The sequence below is a fragment of the Pogona vitticeps genome, chromosome 1 (genome assembly GCF_051106095.1).
Source record: "Pogona vitticeps strain Pit_001003342236 chromosome 1, PviZW2.1, whole genome shotgun sequence".
NCBI classification, from domain to species: Eukaryota; Metazoa; Chordata; class Lepidosauria; order Squamata; family Agamidae; genus Pogona; species Pogona vitticeps.
In genome coordinates this window covers 97,276,348-97,295,389 of record NC_135783.1, presented here as the reverse complement: position 1 = coordinate 97,295,389, position 19,042 = coordinate 97,276,348, and the positions used below count along the sequence as shown (strand labels likewise).

At 39.4% G+C, this 19,042-nt stretch overlaps 1 protein-coding gene and 1 long non-coding RNA gene across 2 annotated transcripts in view; both read right to left on the bottom strand.

The window, feature by feature from the left end:
- Window positions 1–10,806, bottom strand: part of PDSS2 (decaprenyl diphosphate synthase subunit 2) — a 106,119-nt gene extending 95,313 nt beyond the window's left edge. The window contains exon 1 of the mRNA XM_020800294.3: window positions 10,041–10,806. Coding sequence (XP_020655953.3) covers window positions 10,041–10,297 — 257 coding nt within the window. The 5' untranslated portion in view covers window positions 10,298–10,806. The remainder of the gene's footprint in view (window positions 1–10,040) is intronic.
- A 782-nt stretch (window positions 10,807–11,588) lies between these two features.
- LOC140706768 (uncharacterized) lies at window positions 11,589–17,604 on the bottom strand. The gene is made up of 3 exons (XR_012086615.2): window positions 17,494–17,604; window positions 14,111–14,268; window positions 11,589–11,990 (listed from the first exon to the last, which is right to left on the bottom strand). It is a non-coding gene; the product is annotated as an uncharacterized LOC140706768 (long non-coding RNA).
- Between the last annotated feature and the right edge of the window lie 1,438 nt (window positions 17,605–19,042).

The window sequence follows — 19,042 nt, the reverse complement described above, 5'->3', positions numbered from 1 at the left end:
CCAAATGAATCTTGAATTCACTGGTAGAAATCTCACAGGAAAATTATATGCCAAAGCAGCCACTTGAAAGGGATGGATGTGGGAAGACCACGTGGGTCCCAATTTGAAAAGATTCCGAGGCTGCAATTGCATTTTGCAGATCTGTTGTATCTTGAACTTACAACAACATTTCATGTGATCAGTCAAGACATGCGACTAATCACATTTGCCATGCTGTGATTATGGTTATTTTCCTGTTACTAACCAACTGCTTATTTTGAGAGAAATAACTTTGAAAGCATCCATCTTGGAAAGAAAATTAAACATATTTATACTGGCTACAAAATTAGAGTACATTTCCTACTGACATAATGCCATATTGATAGCTGCACCCCTCAACGTAACTCTTCTGAAAGGCCAGGCTCAATGTTTGTATGAAATGTTCCACATAGAAGAGTCCAAGTGGTTTTGTGGATGCACCGAGGAGGAGGAGGAGGAGGAGAAAGAGAAGGAAGTAGTCTGAAATGTCCCGTATCCACCCCTTCTAAACAGCATTTCATATGAAGGTAGTACTGTATATTTTTCAGCAAGTAAGAAAACTTGCAACCAGCCTAAGACTATCAAATTGTCTTTCTTAGTTGAAAGGGGGCAAAAATAACTCTGTCTTTATCCTACAGTATGTACATTTACATGAGTTTAAGAGAGAAAAAGTACAGAAACAAAATAGGTTGCAAATCTGTGCTGATTCAAAGCTGACAGTGAACATCAATTCCTAGACCAATTACAACAGCCAAAAAGATTTGGTCAGAGACTTTGTAAACCACTGCTCCGTTTACCATATTTTTCCATGCATAAGACGATACTTTTGTCTAAAATCTTTAGATTAAAAATTGAGTATCATCTTATACATGGAAGTAAGGGGGAAAGGGATCAAAGCACTTTGATTCCTGCTTTCCCCCTCCACTTTCTTGCAAAGAAAGTGGGGGGGGGGGGACACTTTCCTCACAAGAAAGTGGAGGGGGGAAAGCAGGAATCATCAAAGTGCTTTGATTCCTGCCTCTCCCTCCACTTTCTTGAGTGAAAGTGCTTTCCCCCTCCACTTTCTTCGCAAGAAAGTGGAGGGGGAAAGCAGGAATCATCAAAGCGCTTTGATTCCTGCTTTCCCCCACTTGCTAAGTCCCACTTATACTTCTTAATTTTGGGTTAGAAAAGTGGGGGGTCTTATACATGGGGGCATCTTATACACTGGAAAATATGGTACCTAAAACAGCAACAGGCAAATTAATTACAACAAAATCATAACCTGCTTGTTAGACTGTTCTGAAATCTGTGCCAGTGGCAGATTTCAACTGTTTTAATAATTTCAGTGACTCAGGCCATATAGTAGGCTACATTTTTATAATAAAAAAACACTTGTTACTGCTGCTGTCGAGTTTCTCATAATAATTTATTTCCTGTAACCTTTCAGAAAATGTCAGTAAAAGAACTGGCACTGTATTTGTAAATTTTTCTTTTTTAGTTTATTCAAGCTAGCTTTTCCCTCTTTTGGTCCACCCTGGGAGTTAAAGCTACCATATTTTGGAGTCAAGATTTTTATGAAGGCTTTAATGGAAGGTATCCTTAAATGTACCAATATGTGTCTGTCTTTTCAGTCCTTAATAAGTTACTGAATAAACTAAATCTCTGTGTGAACATAAGAAGATCATTCAAAGCATATAAAACTAGCCAAAGGTACCAGTTTTGAGCAGGCACCACAAAGTCAAACAACTTTAACTTTGCTTGGAACAAAATATGTCTATTTTAAGAGTTCGTAACAGGAAAAAAGTTAGGGAAAAAGCTCAAAATATGAAAGCCACCTCATTTTCAGACAGCTATTATCTGCCAACTGTCATAAGTGATTTGCCCGAAATGTTCCATACAGCAGCTACCATAGTATAAGACTATAACATTCAACTTTCAAGCAGCTTTGTTAAATCTGGAATATCTCTAGGCAGGGAGTGGAACAGAAAGCAAAATTAGGCTTATCATTCAAGAATTTGCCTCTGTTTTAAGAGCCAAGTAACTTCGTATACGTGGAATGCCCAAGCATGAAAAGAGGCTCTGATTGCCAAATTTTATTCTGGCGTAATGCAGTTGTACCAATGGCACAGCCACTATAGTCAATTTACAAGAGCTGTGATTTGTCTGTAATCTACCAGTCTATCTGCAATAAAGTTGTGACAGGCCTTCTCATCTCATTAATTATTGATATAATGAATCTGAGAGTTAGTGTGGTGGAACAAATGAAGTACTGAACATGGATACAGGAGATCTGGGTTCAGATTTTTGGTTATAACAACTTACACTTTGAATATCTTAAATACCCACAAAGCCCTGTGAGGCTCACCATAAGCTGGAAGTGATCAGACATCCCATAACAATAATGAATTTTCTCTTTAAATAAACAAGCAAACAAATAAACAAGACCAAATAACCAAAGGTATCCTAGAATAAATACAAAAAAGATTTACAGGATCATTTTGTTTAACACTGGTCACAGAAACTTTTTTGTTGTTTTAAATATAAACAAATTTATATAGTCTTGAGGCCATGTCACCTCAGCAAGCATAGTCCTATATTATGCTGGCATCCACTAATTAAAAAAAAATTGATCGTGGCAGTAGCCTCACTAACCCATCCAAAGGTATCTAAGTTTCTTCTGAGATATTTCCATGGCTTTTTGACTCTACTGTTAGTCATGATAGCGTTTGACCAAGGCAACTACTCTTGAAGATAAGCTGATTAAGAATATAAACTGTTTTGTCTCATTATTGTGTTATGTGCTCATAGGTAACAAACTGTTTTTACATAAACATTTTCTGCATTTAAAGTATTTCAGACAAATCAGTCATGATTATAGCCCACTGAGATAAATAAAGATTAACTTTTTAACTACCCAATTGTATAGAGTACATTCTGTGGAGGTACATTTAACAACCCTGAAACGTGCACCATTGCTTAACTTGCTATAAGATGAAAGGGATACATACATCAAGACATCAAGAAGAGGTGGCAAGAATACACAGAGGAATTATATCAGAAAGATTTGGATATCCCGGACAACCCAGACAATATAGTTGCTGACCTTGAGCCAGACATCCTGGAGAGTGAAGTCAAGTGGGCCTTAGAAAGGCTGGCTAACAACAAGGCCAGTGGAGGTGATGACATTCCAGTTGAACTATTTAAAATCTTAAAAGATGATGCTGTTAAGATGCTACGTTCAATATGCCAGCAAGTTTGGAAAACTCAACAGTGTCCAGAGCATTGGAAAAGATCAGTCTACATCCCAATCCCAAAGAAAGGCAGTGCCAAAGAATGCTCCAACTACCGTACAACTGCACTCACTTCACACGCTAGCAAGGTTATGCTCAAAATCCTCCAAGGTAGGCTTCAGCAGTATGTGGACTGAGAACTCCCAGAAGTACAAGCTGGATTCCGAAGAGGCAGAGGAACTAGAGACCAAATTGCTAACGTGCGCTGGATTATGGAGAAAGCCAGAGAGTTCCAGAAAAATATCTATTTCTGCTTCATTGACTACACAAAAGCCTTTGACCACAGCAAACTAGGGCAAGTCCTTAAAGAAATGGGAGTGCCTGACCACCTTATCTATCTCCTGAGAAACCTATAACTGTTGCAGGAAGCAACAGTTACAACTGGATATGGAACTACTGATTGGTTCAAAATTGGGAAAGGAGTAAAACAAGGCTGTATATTGTCTCCCTGCTTATTTAACTTATATGCAGAATACAACATGCGGAAGGCTGGACTGGAGGAATCCCAAGCCAGAATAAAGATTGCCGGAAGAAATATCAACAACCTCCGATATGCAGATGATACCACTCTGATGGCAGAAAGTGAGGAGGAATTAAAGAACCTTGTAATGAGGGTGAAAGAGGAGAGTGCAAAAAACGGCCTGAAACTCAACATCAAAAAAACTAAGATCATGGCCACTGGTCCCATCCCCTCCTGGCAAATAGAAGGGGAAGATATGGAGGCAGTGACAGATTTTATTTTCTTGGGCTCCATGATCACTGCAGATGGAGACAGCAGCCACGAAATTAAAAGAGACTTGCTTCTTGGGAGGAAAGCGATGACAAACCTTGACAGCATCTTAAAAAGCAAAGACATCACCTTGCCAATAAAAGTCCGCATAGTCAAAGCTATGGTTTTTCCTGTCGTGATGTATGGAAATGAGAGCTGGACCATAAAGAAAGCTGACCGCCGAAGTATTGATGCCTTTGAATTGTGGTGCTGGAGGAGGCTCTTGAGAGTCCCCTGGACTGCAAGGAGAACAAACCTATCAATTCTAAAGGAAATCAACCCTGAGTGCTCACTGGAAGGACAGATCCTGAAGCTGAGGCTCCAGTACTTTGGCCATCTCATGAGAAGACTCCTTGGAAAAGACCTTGATGTTAGGAAAGTGTGACGGCAAGAGGAGAAGGGGACAACAGAGGATGAGATGGCTGGACAGTGTCTGCAAAGCAACCAACATGAATTTGACACAATTCCGGGAGGCAGTGGAAGACAGGAGGGCCTGGCGTGCTCTGGTCCATGGGGTCATGAAGAGTCGGACACGACTAAACGACTAAACGATGACGATACATACGAAAAGAATGTCCTCAAAGGATTACAAACAGAACAATCCTATACTCCAGTTATAATGTTGGAGTGGTGAAACATATGCCCCACTCCAGCTCCTCTTTTTATGTTTAAAAACTAAGACAGTCAGCCATGCTGGAGAAATAGCTATTCTATCTTATATATGCACACTGCCAGAGCTAAGAATGTACTCCACACAATTATTCCCCAGTCATCTTCACATAGTGGAGTTTGAATCTCCATATGCTCTTTACAATCATGATTTTGGAGCAATTATACACACAAAACAGGACAGAGAAACCATGGAATACAGCACCCTCATTGCTTGCTGGGCAGGCTGCCTGCAGGAATCACATACAGCTCTCTTGGGACAAAGATTAAAAACCCCAGCAAAGGAGAGAAAGACTTCTGTAAGGCAGCCAAAGGAAGATACTAAACAAACAATAAAGAGAAATATATTATTTTTTCTGTCCTCCCATGTCATCCAATGAGACCTAAACCAAGTCCAGGGTTGATAAGTCAACAGGAGTGTCATTCTGGTTTGGAGCAACACAGGATTCAGCATTACGTGTGCTATGCTTTCTACTGTGCTGCATGCTGCAAAACACTTTTTTGTGGCAAAATATATATACTGTACATTAAAAATGTACCATATAGCATATTTTAATTATCCACCCCAAAGTTTGTATCTGATATTGGGACCACTGGATACAGTTAGGGGAGCTTTATATCTCTTATTTCGTAGCCACTTGTTATCTGAAATTACATTTATATCAAGGTTCTACTCACTTCAGAGTAAATAAAAACAAGTTATGACAAGTGATATATGCGTTTAAAATATTGTTAGTCTGAAGCTCTCCCTGTGCATGAGTCATGCCTGCATTACACCCAATACTACCAGCACAACTCAATGTTATTATCAAATTGTCTAGCTCAACCTTCTTCAAGCTGATACTCTCCATATTTTTTGCTATAATTACAAAATTAACTACTAGCCCATGATGGATGGGGCTAAGGGGTAAACCCTAAGATATCAAGGGAGCACCACATAATTCTCAGCTGCTAAAACTCAAATATAGGACAGTGCCTTCAAAAGTTAGAAATATAACCCATAACATATCTGGGAACAAAAAATTGTGCAAATTAAAATAGTTATACTGTATTAATATCATTTTTCTCTATATTTTAGCATACACAAAGTATACTTTCCTTTATAAAACACAGATGATTTAATGATATTCTCTCTAGAATAGATTAATGTGATTATTTTATTTAAAACAATTATTTTCCCCTAAATTAGTCTGACTACAAAAGTAGTTCTGAAGATAGCGAATGGAAATCTTTGAAATGAAGGTTCCTCACAGCATAGCAAACATATCTACCCTATATGCCTTAAATTTCAAATCTGCTCCAGTGGAAGATTAAAACTTCAGTAAAGGTATTACAGTGGGGTCTTGACTTAAGAACGGCTTGAGTTAAGAACATTTTGACTTAAGAACCGCTCTCATAGGAAAATATTGACTTGACTTAAGTACTTAGATTTGAGTTAAGAACTGCAAAAAAAACCACATGGGAGGCAGGGAAAGTGCAAAATTTGAACTTTCAGTTAACTGTTGGCCAGTGAAAATGGTGCCTGTCTGCTTCCTCACTCCTCCCAGCGTTTAGAGAGTGGATTGGGAGTCTTCAGACTGCCTGGTACTGCCTGGACTGTATTTTCCCTGCCTTCCCTGAACCTTTCTTGACCTAAGAAAAAAAGAAACAAAATATCCCTCTCTAGTGGTCGAAGGCGGAATAGCAGCTTCCCATTAGTTTCTATGGACGGAAAAGACCAGATACGGATCAAATGGTTTTCAATGCATTCCTATGGGAAATGCAGATTTGACTTGAGAACTTTTTGACTTGAGAACTGCCTTCCAATACGGATTAAGTTCTCAAGTCAAGACCCCACTGTATACAGAGGGTGCTATCATAATAATTTTCAAAGCAATTCAAGCATATCAGTTTTATTTATTAATCTTTCCTGATGTGTAATCCTTTATTTAGAAGACAAAATATAGAAAACAAAGGCTGGAATCCAGTAGTAAGTTACAGCTAGAGCACGCCCACTGGATCTATTGAACTTAGGAAGTAGATAACGCATCAAATCCCCACTGATTTAATGGATCCACTCTATTTGTGACTTACTACTGGATTCCAGCCACAGTAGATAAACTTATATCACTTGCTCCAAGCCACAGTAGTAGTTGCCAAGCAATATTTTTTTTAAAAAAACCCACTAGAATAAGAACGCCATGCCATCCTATACTTAAGCAACCTCTACTAACAGCAAAGTTGTGCTATGTAACAGGAAATCAGTTAATCCATCTTCTGCCTTCTATTACACTACATAAAACTCCATGTTACAAATACTCTGTGGGAATGTTTTAAAAAACTTGAAGGAAGAAGCAAAAGTTATCAAATTTAACATTTTTCATGAATTAAAAATAGTAGTGTACAGGAATGAAGATAACGATTGTCCTTAACTCATAGTACACACCAGTTAACATTTGATCTTATTCATTAAAATTATCTAATTTAGAGTTCACATTTCATATTAAGATGCTCTTTTTTGCAATTAACATGGCACTGATAGGCACAGCAATCTTAATCTCCTTAGATGGCCGGGTCTATATCGGCAGGGTCTATGCTAAAGAAGAAAAACTCTACCAGGGAAGGAGGATGCACCAACCCTCTAACCACTGGTTCTTAACCTTTATTACTCGGATGCTTTTGAACTGCACCTCCCAGAAACCCCAGTCAGGACAGCTGGTGGTGAAGGCTTCTGGGAGTTGCAGTCCAAAACTCCTGAGTAACCCAAGGTTAAGAACCAGTGCTCTAGACCAGTGGTTCTTAACCTCTGTTACTCGGATGCTTTTGAACTGCAACTCCCAGAAACCCCAGTCAGGACAGCTGGTGGTGAAGGCTTCTGGGTGTTGCAGTCCAAAACTCCTGAGTAACCCAAGGTTAAGAACCAGTGCTCTAGACCTTGGGTTTTAAGATTAGTAGATAGGCAGGCAGGCACAATCCAAGGCTCTTCTTTTAGTACAGGCAATACAGAGTTGTGATCCCAGACCAGCCATACCAGCCAGAGATGATGTAACAAGTTTTCCCACACTGGAATCAAAGCAGGGAAGGAATTAAAAGTAACTGATGATTACTGTGTAGGATAATAAATAAGTTATGTCTAACTTTCCCATACTTCAAACACAGTGCTAAACTGTTTGACAATCTGTCATTCTGTACCCACATCCCAGTCCTACTTAACAGTGCTCTCTGAAAGGATAAACGACTACCATGTTCAAGGACAAAATACTCTGTAGCCATGATTCATCTTCTAGCAGCCTTGCTAAAGATCACTGTAGTATCAACAGTGTAAGTACTTTGGACTTTTCCAATCCTACCTCTAGCCACACACCACACATAGGTTTCAGAGCTTAGAAATGGACAAAATATAATATAAAATAAAATAATCCAAAAGCCTGAAATAATTTTAATTAGCATTACTGATTCATTAAATGAATATTGCTGCAATCAGTACCTTCACCAAGGCTGTTTCTAATGAAATAACAGTTCCTACTTACTTTAGTAGCTGAAGAAAAACAAAAAGCAGGTACCTGTGTGATCCTATTTTTTTAAAGTAAGGGATGTTATGCAAAGTAGATAGAAGGCCAAGAATAAAAATAAAAAATCCACATGCCAGTATCAGCCTATGTAGGATTCAGCACATGAGGCTTCTGGATAAAATGTTATCACTGTAGGACAAATGGCCAAAAGAAGCAAGCTGTCTATACTCTTGTCAGTATCAACTCTATAACAACCTTTTGGCATTCCAACATGTGGCCAACATGTGTATCTAGAACTATGGCAACATGCTAATTGTTACTTATGCTTGTGGCAGAATACAGCTTAAGCACCTCTGCATTGAATCAACACATACAGTGGGGTCTCTACTTAAGAACGTCCCTACTTAAGAACAATCCAACTTAAGAACAGCTCCATTTGCTAACTTTTGCTTCTACTTGAGAACAGAAATCCAAGATAAGAACAGGAAAAAAAACCTTTCCTGCTCTTTTTTTAACCTTAGGTCATCTTAGGTTAAAAAAAATTCTCCCCCTAGTGGTAGAGTACATATTAACCAACTTTGCATTAGTTCCTATGGGAACGAATGCTTCAATGTACGAACGTACCTCTACATAACAAAAAAACAGTCAGAACGGATTAATTGGCTTTCAGTCCATTCCTATGGGAAATTTTGCTTCAACTTAAGAACGTTTCAACTTAAGAACACCATTCCAAAACGGATTAAGTTCTTAAGTAGAGGTTCCACTGTAGTTTCTATGGACGGAAAAGAGCAGATACGGATTAAATGGTTTTCAATGCATTCCTATGGGAAATGTAGATTCAACATAAGAACGTTTCAACTTGAGAACCACCTTCCAATACGGATTAAGTTCTTAAGTAGAGACCCCACTGTACCTTTTACACCACATAGATCACAGAATGAATTTCCTTAGGGATTATTCTTTTTTTCAGAAAATATGTTTTTATATGTTCTTGTTTTGCTAGTCACCTTAAAGATGGGTAGAATTCACTATAGGTAGTGAAATAAGATAAATGAGCAGCAGGAAAGTTCCTACTTGTAGCACACTTCCTCATTACCCAACACAAATAACAGCAGCATACATTCCACAATTCAGCCAGAATTGGTGCAAAATTCATAGGGCTTTTTTTCCTGATGTTTAGCACGAAGACTAACTACTTCAAAAGAGTTCTGAGGAAAATAAATCCCCACAGTCTTCTGTGTTAAAGTTAGAAATAGAGTGGTGCCCCGCATAGCGAGGTTAATCCGTTCTGGATTAACCCTCGCTATGCGGAATCGTCGCTAAACGGGTAGGGAAAATGTACTGAAACGCATTAAACTTAGTTTAATGCGTTCCAATACCTTGCTTACTTACCCGTTCAGCGAGGATTCCCCTTGCCGGCAGCCATTTTCGCGCCCTCGCTAAGCGAGGGCAGGGCGTGAAAACAGCTGCCGGCAGCCATTTCCAAAATGGCCGCCGCAATACCCGATCTTCGCAATGCGGGTTTTCCCCATTGCGAAGATCGGGTATGTTTCCGTATAGCGGTCCCAAAAAAGGGATCGCTATACGGAAACATCGCTATACGGTGCACTCGCTAAGCGAGGCACCACTGTACTCCATTCTCCTTATGAGAAGTCAAAAGCCATGTAATATTTAAATAAATACGGATGGTTAGAGGTGGGACAAATAGGAGGACACAGATTTATTCCCTTGAAAGGCAACGTTTACAAGAAAAGTGGCAGTCAAGTGTGGAAGCCTTGCACGGTGCTTTTGGGAGGGGAGGAGGAGGGCATGGATGCTTACCTGGCCGTGTTGAGCAACGGATGGTTGGTCCCCACCAGTTTGCGCACCTGCATGGCGATATTGCTCAGCTCGTCACTCAAGAGGCAGCGGAGACTCATGAAGGAGGTGGGGTAGCCCACAATCTTCTCTGCCTCAGAGACCACTTTGCTCCAGTGAGAAGCAGACGACGGGGAGCCGGAAAAGAGGCACCGCCGCTGCCTCAAGAGAGTCTGGGAGCAGCTTCCAGGAAACAGCGGCCGCAACCCAAGTCGCATCATCTTCAGGCTTGGAAGAAGCCCAGGGAACAAAGCCCCTGCTCCCCCGACTTCGCCTCCTAGGAAACGCAAGCAGGAGCCACTACGGTTCCTTCAGCTTCTCAATCCCCTCCAGCCGAGATTTTGAGGGTATTAAAACCCCAGTCGGGTCTGCCCAGCCTCCTGCTTCTGTGCTACTCTTATCTCATGAGGCTCCCCACACCCATCGAAACACGCTTCACACTTTGCAGTTCTCTCCCCTAGTGCCGCCTTCTTTCTGCCTCAAATGTAGCTGAACAAAACCGGTGCTTTTTTAAAAAAAAAAGACAATTACTTATTAATACCACAACTTTATAAAAACCCTTGAACCAGGGAGCTGCAACCTGCCCATTTTAAGCATTAGGTCCACCAACAGCCTCCCTTGCACGGAAACCACAAGCTACTACTGTGGGGGCAGCCATCTTAAATGTCGCAAACGGAGTGGGGAGCGGTCGTGGACGTAACTAATTGGCCGTGTTGCTTTGCTTTACGGTAACAGCTAACAAGCGAGAACGGCTGGAGTATTAGGAACCGCGGAGTGTGATTGGTGGAGACTGTAGGTGGTAATACTTCCTTAGTTTGCCCGCTTTTTCGGGCTGGCCGTAAAGAGAAGCCTGAAGTTCGGGTCTCCCGGGGAGCGATCGCTTGACCGACAGGGACGCGACAATTCTCACATTCCTTGTCTCGTTAAGATCCTAAGAGACAAATCGAGTTGACTGAGTCACAGCCGCACAAGCTGCTCTCTTCTTTCTTGTAAATTCCTCGTGGAATTGCCTCAGCGTCACCGAGACTAGTACTGTATTACATTTTCTTTTGAAGTTTCGGGCGGCGCTGCTGCCAAACCGACAGTTTTGCAGCTTCTTAAAAACAGAAGTATTATTAGATGTGAGCTTTTGTAGAAGGATGAAGAGAGCTGCATCATCATCATAATACTGTATGCTGTTAAGTCAATTCTGAGTTACGGCGACCTTTCCAGAGTTTTCTGAGCATCGTATACTGTATTCAAAAATTGTTTCCTATCCCCTTCTTCTGGGGGCGCTACAAAAGCTAATGGGAAACAGAATGAAACAAACATTTTTAAGATGCTACACAGCAGTACAGTGTTTTTGTACTAAAGGTTGTGTCCTTTGCTACAGAACTCATAAGTACAGAGGGTTTATAGGTACAGTAAAACGAAACAAAATGATTGTGCCTTTTATGTTGTAAGCCGCCCGGAGTAGACATGGTCTAGAGGGGTGGGGTATAAATTTAATAAATAAATAAATAAATAAATAAATTAAAAAACTAATAGATCTATTTCAATTTTAGTTTTCATGGATTACATTTCACTTCCTCAGATACATGAGATGTGAAATGTATACTTTGGTTACATAGCTAAAGAGCACATGTTGATATCCCTTACAGTTCCACCAGAGCAGAAGTCCCAGCTTGCAGTATTCGTTACATTTGCTTAGGAAAAAACAAAGTTAAAGACATATTCATGAAGGCTTTCACGGGTGGGATCTAATGGTTGTGGGTTTTTCGGGCTCTTTGGCCATGTTCTGAAGGTTGTTCTTTGTAATGTTTTGCCAATCTCTGTGGCCGGCATCTTCAGAGGACAGGAGTAGCACTCCATGCTCTGGTGCAGTTTGTTTGGGAGTTGAGTTAAAGATCTTAATTTTTGCCTTGGTTGTTAAAGCTGCGGTTTAGAAAGAATACAACAGGAAAGATAATGAACACATTTAAAAATAACATTTCAGAGTGAATTGTCTTGTCCTGAGCAGAAATGTTTTGTTTGTCTTATATATGTTTATATGGTATTTCTGGGTGCATATCTCTAGAGGATACCATGAGACTACTTAGAGTGACAGCCAAAAACAGACTGTACTAAAGGTGTTACTACAGTGGACCCTTGACTTACAGACGGCTTGACTTACAGACTTTTTGAGTTACAGACTTCTCTGGCCGCAAAATTTAGGTTTGACTTGCAGACCAGAAAAAAACCAAAATGGAACAAAAACGGCCTGTTACGGGATTAATCGGTTTTCAATGCACTGTAGGTCAATGGAGACTTGATTTACAGACTTTTTGACTTGAGAACCGCCTTCCAATACGGATTAAGTTCTCAAGTCAAGACCCCACTGTAAAGGTGACACTTTTTGCCTGTACTAAAGGTGTTACTTCCTTCAGGACATGAAAAACATTATAACATCCTGGAAGATTTTTTCCCACACACACACTGAAGAAGCCCTAGGCTGGATTGTTCAGAAATTTCTGTAGTTAGTTTAAAAATAATTCTGTTGTAGACATTAGCAGCCTGCCACTATAGCTGCTGGTTCTGAAATAAAGATTGGATTAAACAAAATGAAACCTTTCTGGTGTTAGATCCTTCCCATTAGAACTTTGTTAAATGAGCATTCTAGAACAAAGTAACATATAAGAAAGCTACATAATTTTGAAATATGATCTATATTTAAAAATTAGTATTAAGCTACATTGAACCAAAGAAAAATGTTTCTACTACATGATAGTGGGATGTCAGATTTGTCAATTTGTCCACTATAGAAAAGTGGGATAGAAATCAAACCAAATCAAATCAATAAATCAAATGTTATGATTAAAGCGATATAACTTATAGAAGATAGCATTTCTATAGAGAGTTAGAAGAATTTGTGGAGTAACAATCTCTAATTGTTATTGAAGATAAGTGAGAAAACAGCTAAGAAGTTAGACACCTGTTGTTTATGTCCTTGCTGGAAGTGACATAAGAAAAGTGGAGTTCATTATTATGTATGGTAGGAAAGCTTGTGCAATTAATACACATCATTCAGTATTTTTCCTTCTGCATTATGTGGATGAATATGTACATTAAGCACCAAAATAATGTATATAGTCACTGCATCAAGAATACAGGAGATTTTGATTTTTACCATCTCTAAGAGATGAGGAGATAAATAGGGACTTCTGCTTTTAATAGCCAAACAAAACAGACAACAATATAGCAATTTTATTTTATACAATACTCCTGCTCTTTACCTCATCCTGTGGTATGTTGCTAAAAACTCGTTGCTAAAAGTGAGTTGAAACTTTGAGAAGTTTACATTGTTAGAGGGCAATCCAGCCCATTTCCTCTCTGTGTATTGGATTGCACCTTAAAAGCTTTTTACTTTAGATTGAAGATGACTCTGTGTTCCTTGTTGCATCCCATGATGTAAAGTTCAATAAAAAATTTTAAAAAGTTTTGGCGTAAGGAAGATAAAAGGGTGGCATGCCACAAAAGATAAAGAAAAGTCTATTTTTGTTTGCAGTCCAGTTTTTAAAAATATGCTTAATATATCCTCATCTGTTTTTTGTTTTTTAAAACAATCAACAGAAGGCCCACAGGATGGTGAAGACCTCCATGCTTCTCAGCTGCTCACTAAAAGTAGTTGGACAGTATCTGGGACCAGGACAAGTTGGATGTGTGTGTGTGTGCATTTTAAATTAAAAGGAAGTTCTTTTAGCATTCAGAAAACAGAGACCTTGTTTTAGTTGATGTAAGACAGTCTTCCTCCTGTATAGGACCTCACCAGCAGAAAGACTGCTATTAAATAATGCATTCCATGTCCTTGGGGTTAAAGAATTAACAAAACCAAGGTTCTGGGACCTCCAGGTAGTGATCTGTATATACAGTTGTATGTATTGGCTTATATGGTCAAGCTGCCACTATGTGGCTTGTCCCCTTGCTGTTGCCAAGACATGTTGGTGATACCTGTTCACCAGAGCAAAAAGAACCATGATGGCCTGTTGTAAGTCATTGCATGTGAACATGTACCTTACCTTTAGGAGCAGCTGCCCTGTTTTCAGGAAGCCTCCATACAAAGGCTGTTTTATATGGTGGGCTTCATTGTAATGTAGATTCCAGTGGTGTTTCCTGAGGAGGTTTCAACGCCATATGAAGAAGGCAAGTTAAAAGGAGGCTGAGTTGAAGAGCAAGGCTTTGAAAATTAACCAAAAATAAGAAGATTGTTATATTGAAATCATGAAAGAGTCTATGTATATTTAAGAGGTGCAGAAAAAGGAAAATAGGCTGTTAGAATTTTTTGAGTTATTAGGTCCTGTGAGGAATAACAGTGAAACTGATTAAAGTCTTCTTTTTATACATATCTGTTCAAGTTTGCATTCTGTAACCCTTGTGTCAAAGGTGGAAATACTACAAATCTGAGACATAAATGCAGAGGCATTGCTAAGCATATAAAGGACTCAAGTCATAGATCTACATTTTCCCCTATGCTAATACAGAGATCTAGAATTAATCATTAGGATTCACTTAAATTTCACAGAGGACAGTTACATTCCTATTCACATTACCTCAGATAAAATAAATTCTTTAATCCCTTTATAATATTCCAAATTAAATTATTAATAATTCTCTTTTTCTCTGATCTACACTTTCTAGAGCTATCTGTTCATTACCTGAAGACCTATAACTCCTCTCTCTCTCTCTCTCTCTCTCTCTCTCTCTCTATCTATCTATCTATCTATCTATCTATCTATCTATCTATCTATCTGATGCATATGTACAAACATAAGCAGAAGACAACATAAGCAGAGCAGACTGTGAGGTTCTATGCCAACCAAGTGCCACCTCAATGTGCTGCAACAGAGAGCTGGGACAGATACACAAAGGTTAGCAAGAGCTATTCTAACCTCAACCATGAGACTAGGTTTTAATACACACTGAAGAGTATTTGAAGAACGAGTGGTAACTAGCAGTGCAAAACATGCCCCTGAATATGCTTTTTAATTCATGGTATAAATATAATGCAAGAAGTAAATATAGCTTCTCCCATCAGCAGAGGATCAGGAGCATGGTCAGAACTACAAAAATAAATCAAAAGAGAGATAGGTGGATAGATAGTACTTTCGTTATGTGCTTCCAAGTCAGTTCTGACTTATGGCAATACTAGTGGAGTTCCTGAGGTATGTAAGGCATTTAAGGTGATTTTACCCATGCCACCACCATCACCCCAGTGAATGTCAATGAATGAATTAGGTTTTGTTCCCAGATCTCCTGAGTCTCAATCAGACAAACAACACACTACACTATACTGGCTCTCCTATATTTCTTGTTGTTTAGTCATGTCTGACTTCGTGACCCCATGGACCAGAGCATGCCAGGCCCTCCTGTTCTCCACTGCCTCCTGGAGTTGGGTCAAATTCATGTTGGTCACTTCGATGACACTCTCCAACCATCTCATCCTCTGTCGTCCCCTTCTTACAATTCTTACAATGCCAGAAATATGCTGTTTCCATCATGTCCAGCACAGAAGCCTGGTGTACTGTACTCTGCATAGGCGCACCCTCAGACTGAGTAGGTGTGATCTAATCACACTATCTAGGCAAACTACTCCTCTGTCTGTTCTGCTTGTTTGGACTAAAGACAGTCTACCAACCCTCAGGTCAACCTGCCTTCCTTTGCCTCAGCAGGTCTGGTATACTGGCCACCTTTCCTCTGTTTTCCCCAAGAAGCCTGATCAGCAGTCTGTCTCTCTAATTTCAGTCCCACTTTTCTCTCTAGCAGGAGCCCAACACAGCATACAATTAAAACACACACACACACACTTTTGTCCCAGAAGCTTAGGTTTCAGTTGTCTTTTCTATTAGCTTGGCTAATCTTGGAGTAAAGAGCACGACCTCTAAATTTGGCACTCTGGGGTAAAGTCCCAGGATGACCCACCTTCGTTACAGCCATGCCCTGTCCTGCCCAGACAATTTCACCTTTTAGGAAAGCAAATCCCTCACTTCTCTGCTCGTCTATCTTTGCCCACTTTCACACAAATTCCATTACAATGGGATTTCTCTCCCCTTCTTCAAAGCTCATAGGCTCTACTGCTAAGAGCTATTTTGCAGACCCTTACCTCCCCAACAGTAACTCTCTAGAAATCCTGTGCCCATGACAAGTAAGCCAAGGAGAACAAATTCCAGTTGGGACCAATACTGCCCCCCTCCCTCACCCAATTGCTGTGCATTTATACCATATGAGAAAGGCATTTTACTGCTGAAAATGTCACTCTGAACTGGGGAAGCATGTCTTGGCACCAATTAATATGCAGGGCTCCAGGGAATAGATTGTGGCACCTAGAAAACAAATTTGATGCCAGGGCTTCATGGGCCCAAGACAAAATACAGCTCCGTATCCATGCACACCTCATGCTGTATACTATACTTCGTTTCTAGTCTTTAATAAAGCATATTAAAATACATTATAGTATAGTTATAATATATATTATAATGCCTTATAGTATAATACATCATAGTATAGTTTTAAAAAGAAGAAGAAATGTAAGTAACTTGTCAGTGTATATTAGAAAGCACATACTCATATGCAGTGGGATTTGTCATAAGTTAGCAGTAGAAATTACTACAGTACTCTTTCCTACCACCCAAAATAGAAAATAATATAAGTGGACTGAGTCACAAACCTGTTAAGCTGGAATATTTGGAGTTCATGCTGTTTGATACAAAACATCTGTTATTCACGTTCCCATTCTTAACTGGACTATAGATCATGTTGTGCAACATATTCCAGAGTTCCATGCTATATATAGGGCATGTTTAGTTTCATTTCTAAAATGTACCAAATATTTTCCAAATGTTCCATTCAGGAATGATATTTAATATTCTAACTTCCCCTTGCCCACAATTGCATTTCTTCAATGAACTGCTATGATTACAAGGTGAATGTTTTCTGGATTTGAATTTACAACTGGATTGTTGGTAAAGCAAAAAATTACAACACACCTTTATTGTAAAGAAATAAGATTACTCTGTTTAATTTAGCATGCAACTCACCTTTTATGAAAGCTAACTCCATACCTTCCTGAAGTTTTTAATACACCTGGCTGCAATTTTAGGGTCAGATTTCAAATAACTCACTTGGACACAGGTTTATTTTAAATTAGTATGGTTCAATTCCAAAAAATATTACTTGCTTATTAGACAACATTGCTCTGAAAAAAACTGAAGAAATCATTAGTATTAACTATTTGGACTGTGATGAATTCACTGTTGTTACAATATGCTTCCTGAAGTAAAGAAAGCAATTGTTTGAGCATTGAATTTAGTGGGGCTAATATATAAATAAATATAGTATTACTTGTGAATGCATAGGGCTTTACTGCAGGTTAGATAAAAAGATCTAACTATAATGGGCCACATACCTTGTACTGAATATGATTTCCTGCTTGTGGCATTGTCTACGATTAGAGCTTCCTGGTATTGGGAAGTATTACTATTGACCCACTTGCTGTCATTAAGGAATTGCTATGGGCTGAATAAAGAAAGGGCACCATCAGTTACAGTATATGGTCATCCTTACTGATTAAAACAAAACATAGCTCTGAATTGCTATGGTCACTGAGAGCAGTCACCCTTAAGTGTCCAATTGTACAAGTAAAACCTGTTCAACTTCCCTCATAAGTTAATATCCCAGTTTTTATTGAGTGAGAAGCATACATAAATTGATCATAGCAACTGGAAAGTCATCATTATTTTTTTTTTATATCCATAAAAATTATGCTGAAAGCATAAAGTCAGTCAAACAAAATGTCACCATGTTTCAGATGCCATACTTGGGAAACATTGTGTAAAAGGATTTAAAAACACATTGAAAAAGGAAGCAAGCACAGAGTTAAAATTAGATACTAAATACTAAAAGCTTGTTAGAATGAGAATGTTTTCAATTGCCACTGAAAGGGGGGCAGCCTAGCCTTTTGGGGGAGGGCATGCCATAAGCTGGGGGAACTACTGCAAATACCTATTCTTTTTTTTTTAATAGGCATACATTACATTACACAATTCAAACTTTAAAAAATTGAAAAGCAATAAGTAAAAGACAGGAAAAAACTTAGTAAGATACAATTTTATGCACAAGACTTCAAAATTATAACACTGTGCTCCCCCACTGCACTGGGACCATTGGATTCCTGTCAAACATGCCTGTAAAGATGATGGGCTTCCACAGGATCTTAAGACTTGAGGAGAGCTAAAGGGGAGGATACAGTCCTTCAGATGGCCCATCCCCAAGCTGTACCTCACATTATAGGTTGTAACCAGGGTTTTTGTTTGGGCCTGGCAGCCAATGAACGTTGTAGTAAGGGAGTTATATGGTCCCTGTAACCAGTGCCAGTCAGCAGTCTGAACTGAGCTGAAGTTTTTGAACACTCTTCAAAGGCAGCCCCATGTAGAGTGTGTTACAGTAATCCAAATGGGATGTAATAAAGGCACGTGTCACTGCTGCAAACTAGATGTTTCAAGGAATGGTGCATTAGCTTTAACTGGGCAAAAGCACTCCTGCCCACCACTAAGACTGGACTCCCAGGCTCAACAATGAGCCAAGCAAGAAATATTGATTGCAGCTATAGGTTTGTAGTGTGGTGTGGGAGAAGACCCAACTACTCACCCTTTGTTTGCCAACTATAACATGGGAATAAAAGGTTCCTCCCTAATGCTGGGTTTAGAAAAGGTGCTAGTCCGGATTTCACTTCTCCTATGAAATGAGTTGATGGTCCTAAGCAAGCTGTTATCTCTCACCTTCAGTCTGATCCCATCCTTTCATCTGCAAACTGGAGACCATCATAGTAACCTGCACTATGTGGTAGTGGGTGGGGTGATAGTGGTGGCATAAGGAATACATGGCAAAAATGCATGCACTCCTTAAATCACAAAATACAGAATGTCATGATTATTGAATTATTTGTGAGGTACTGT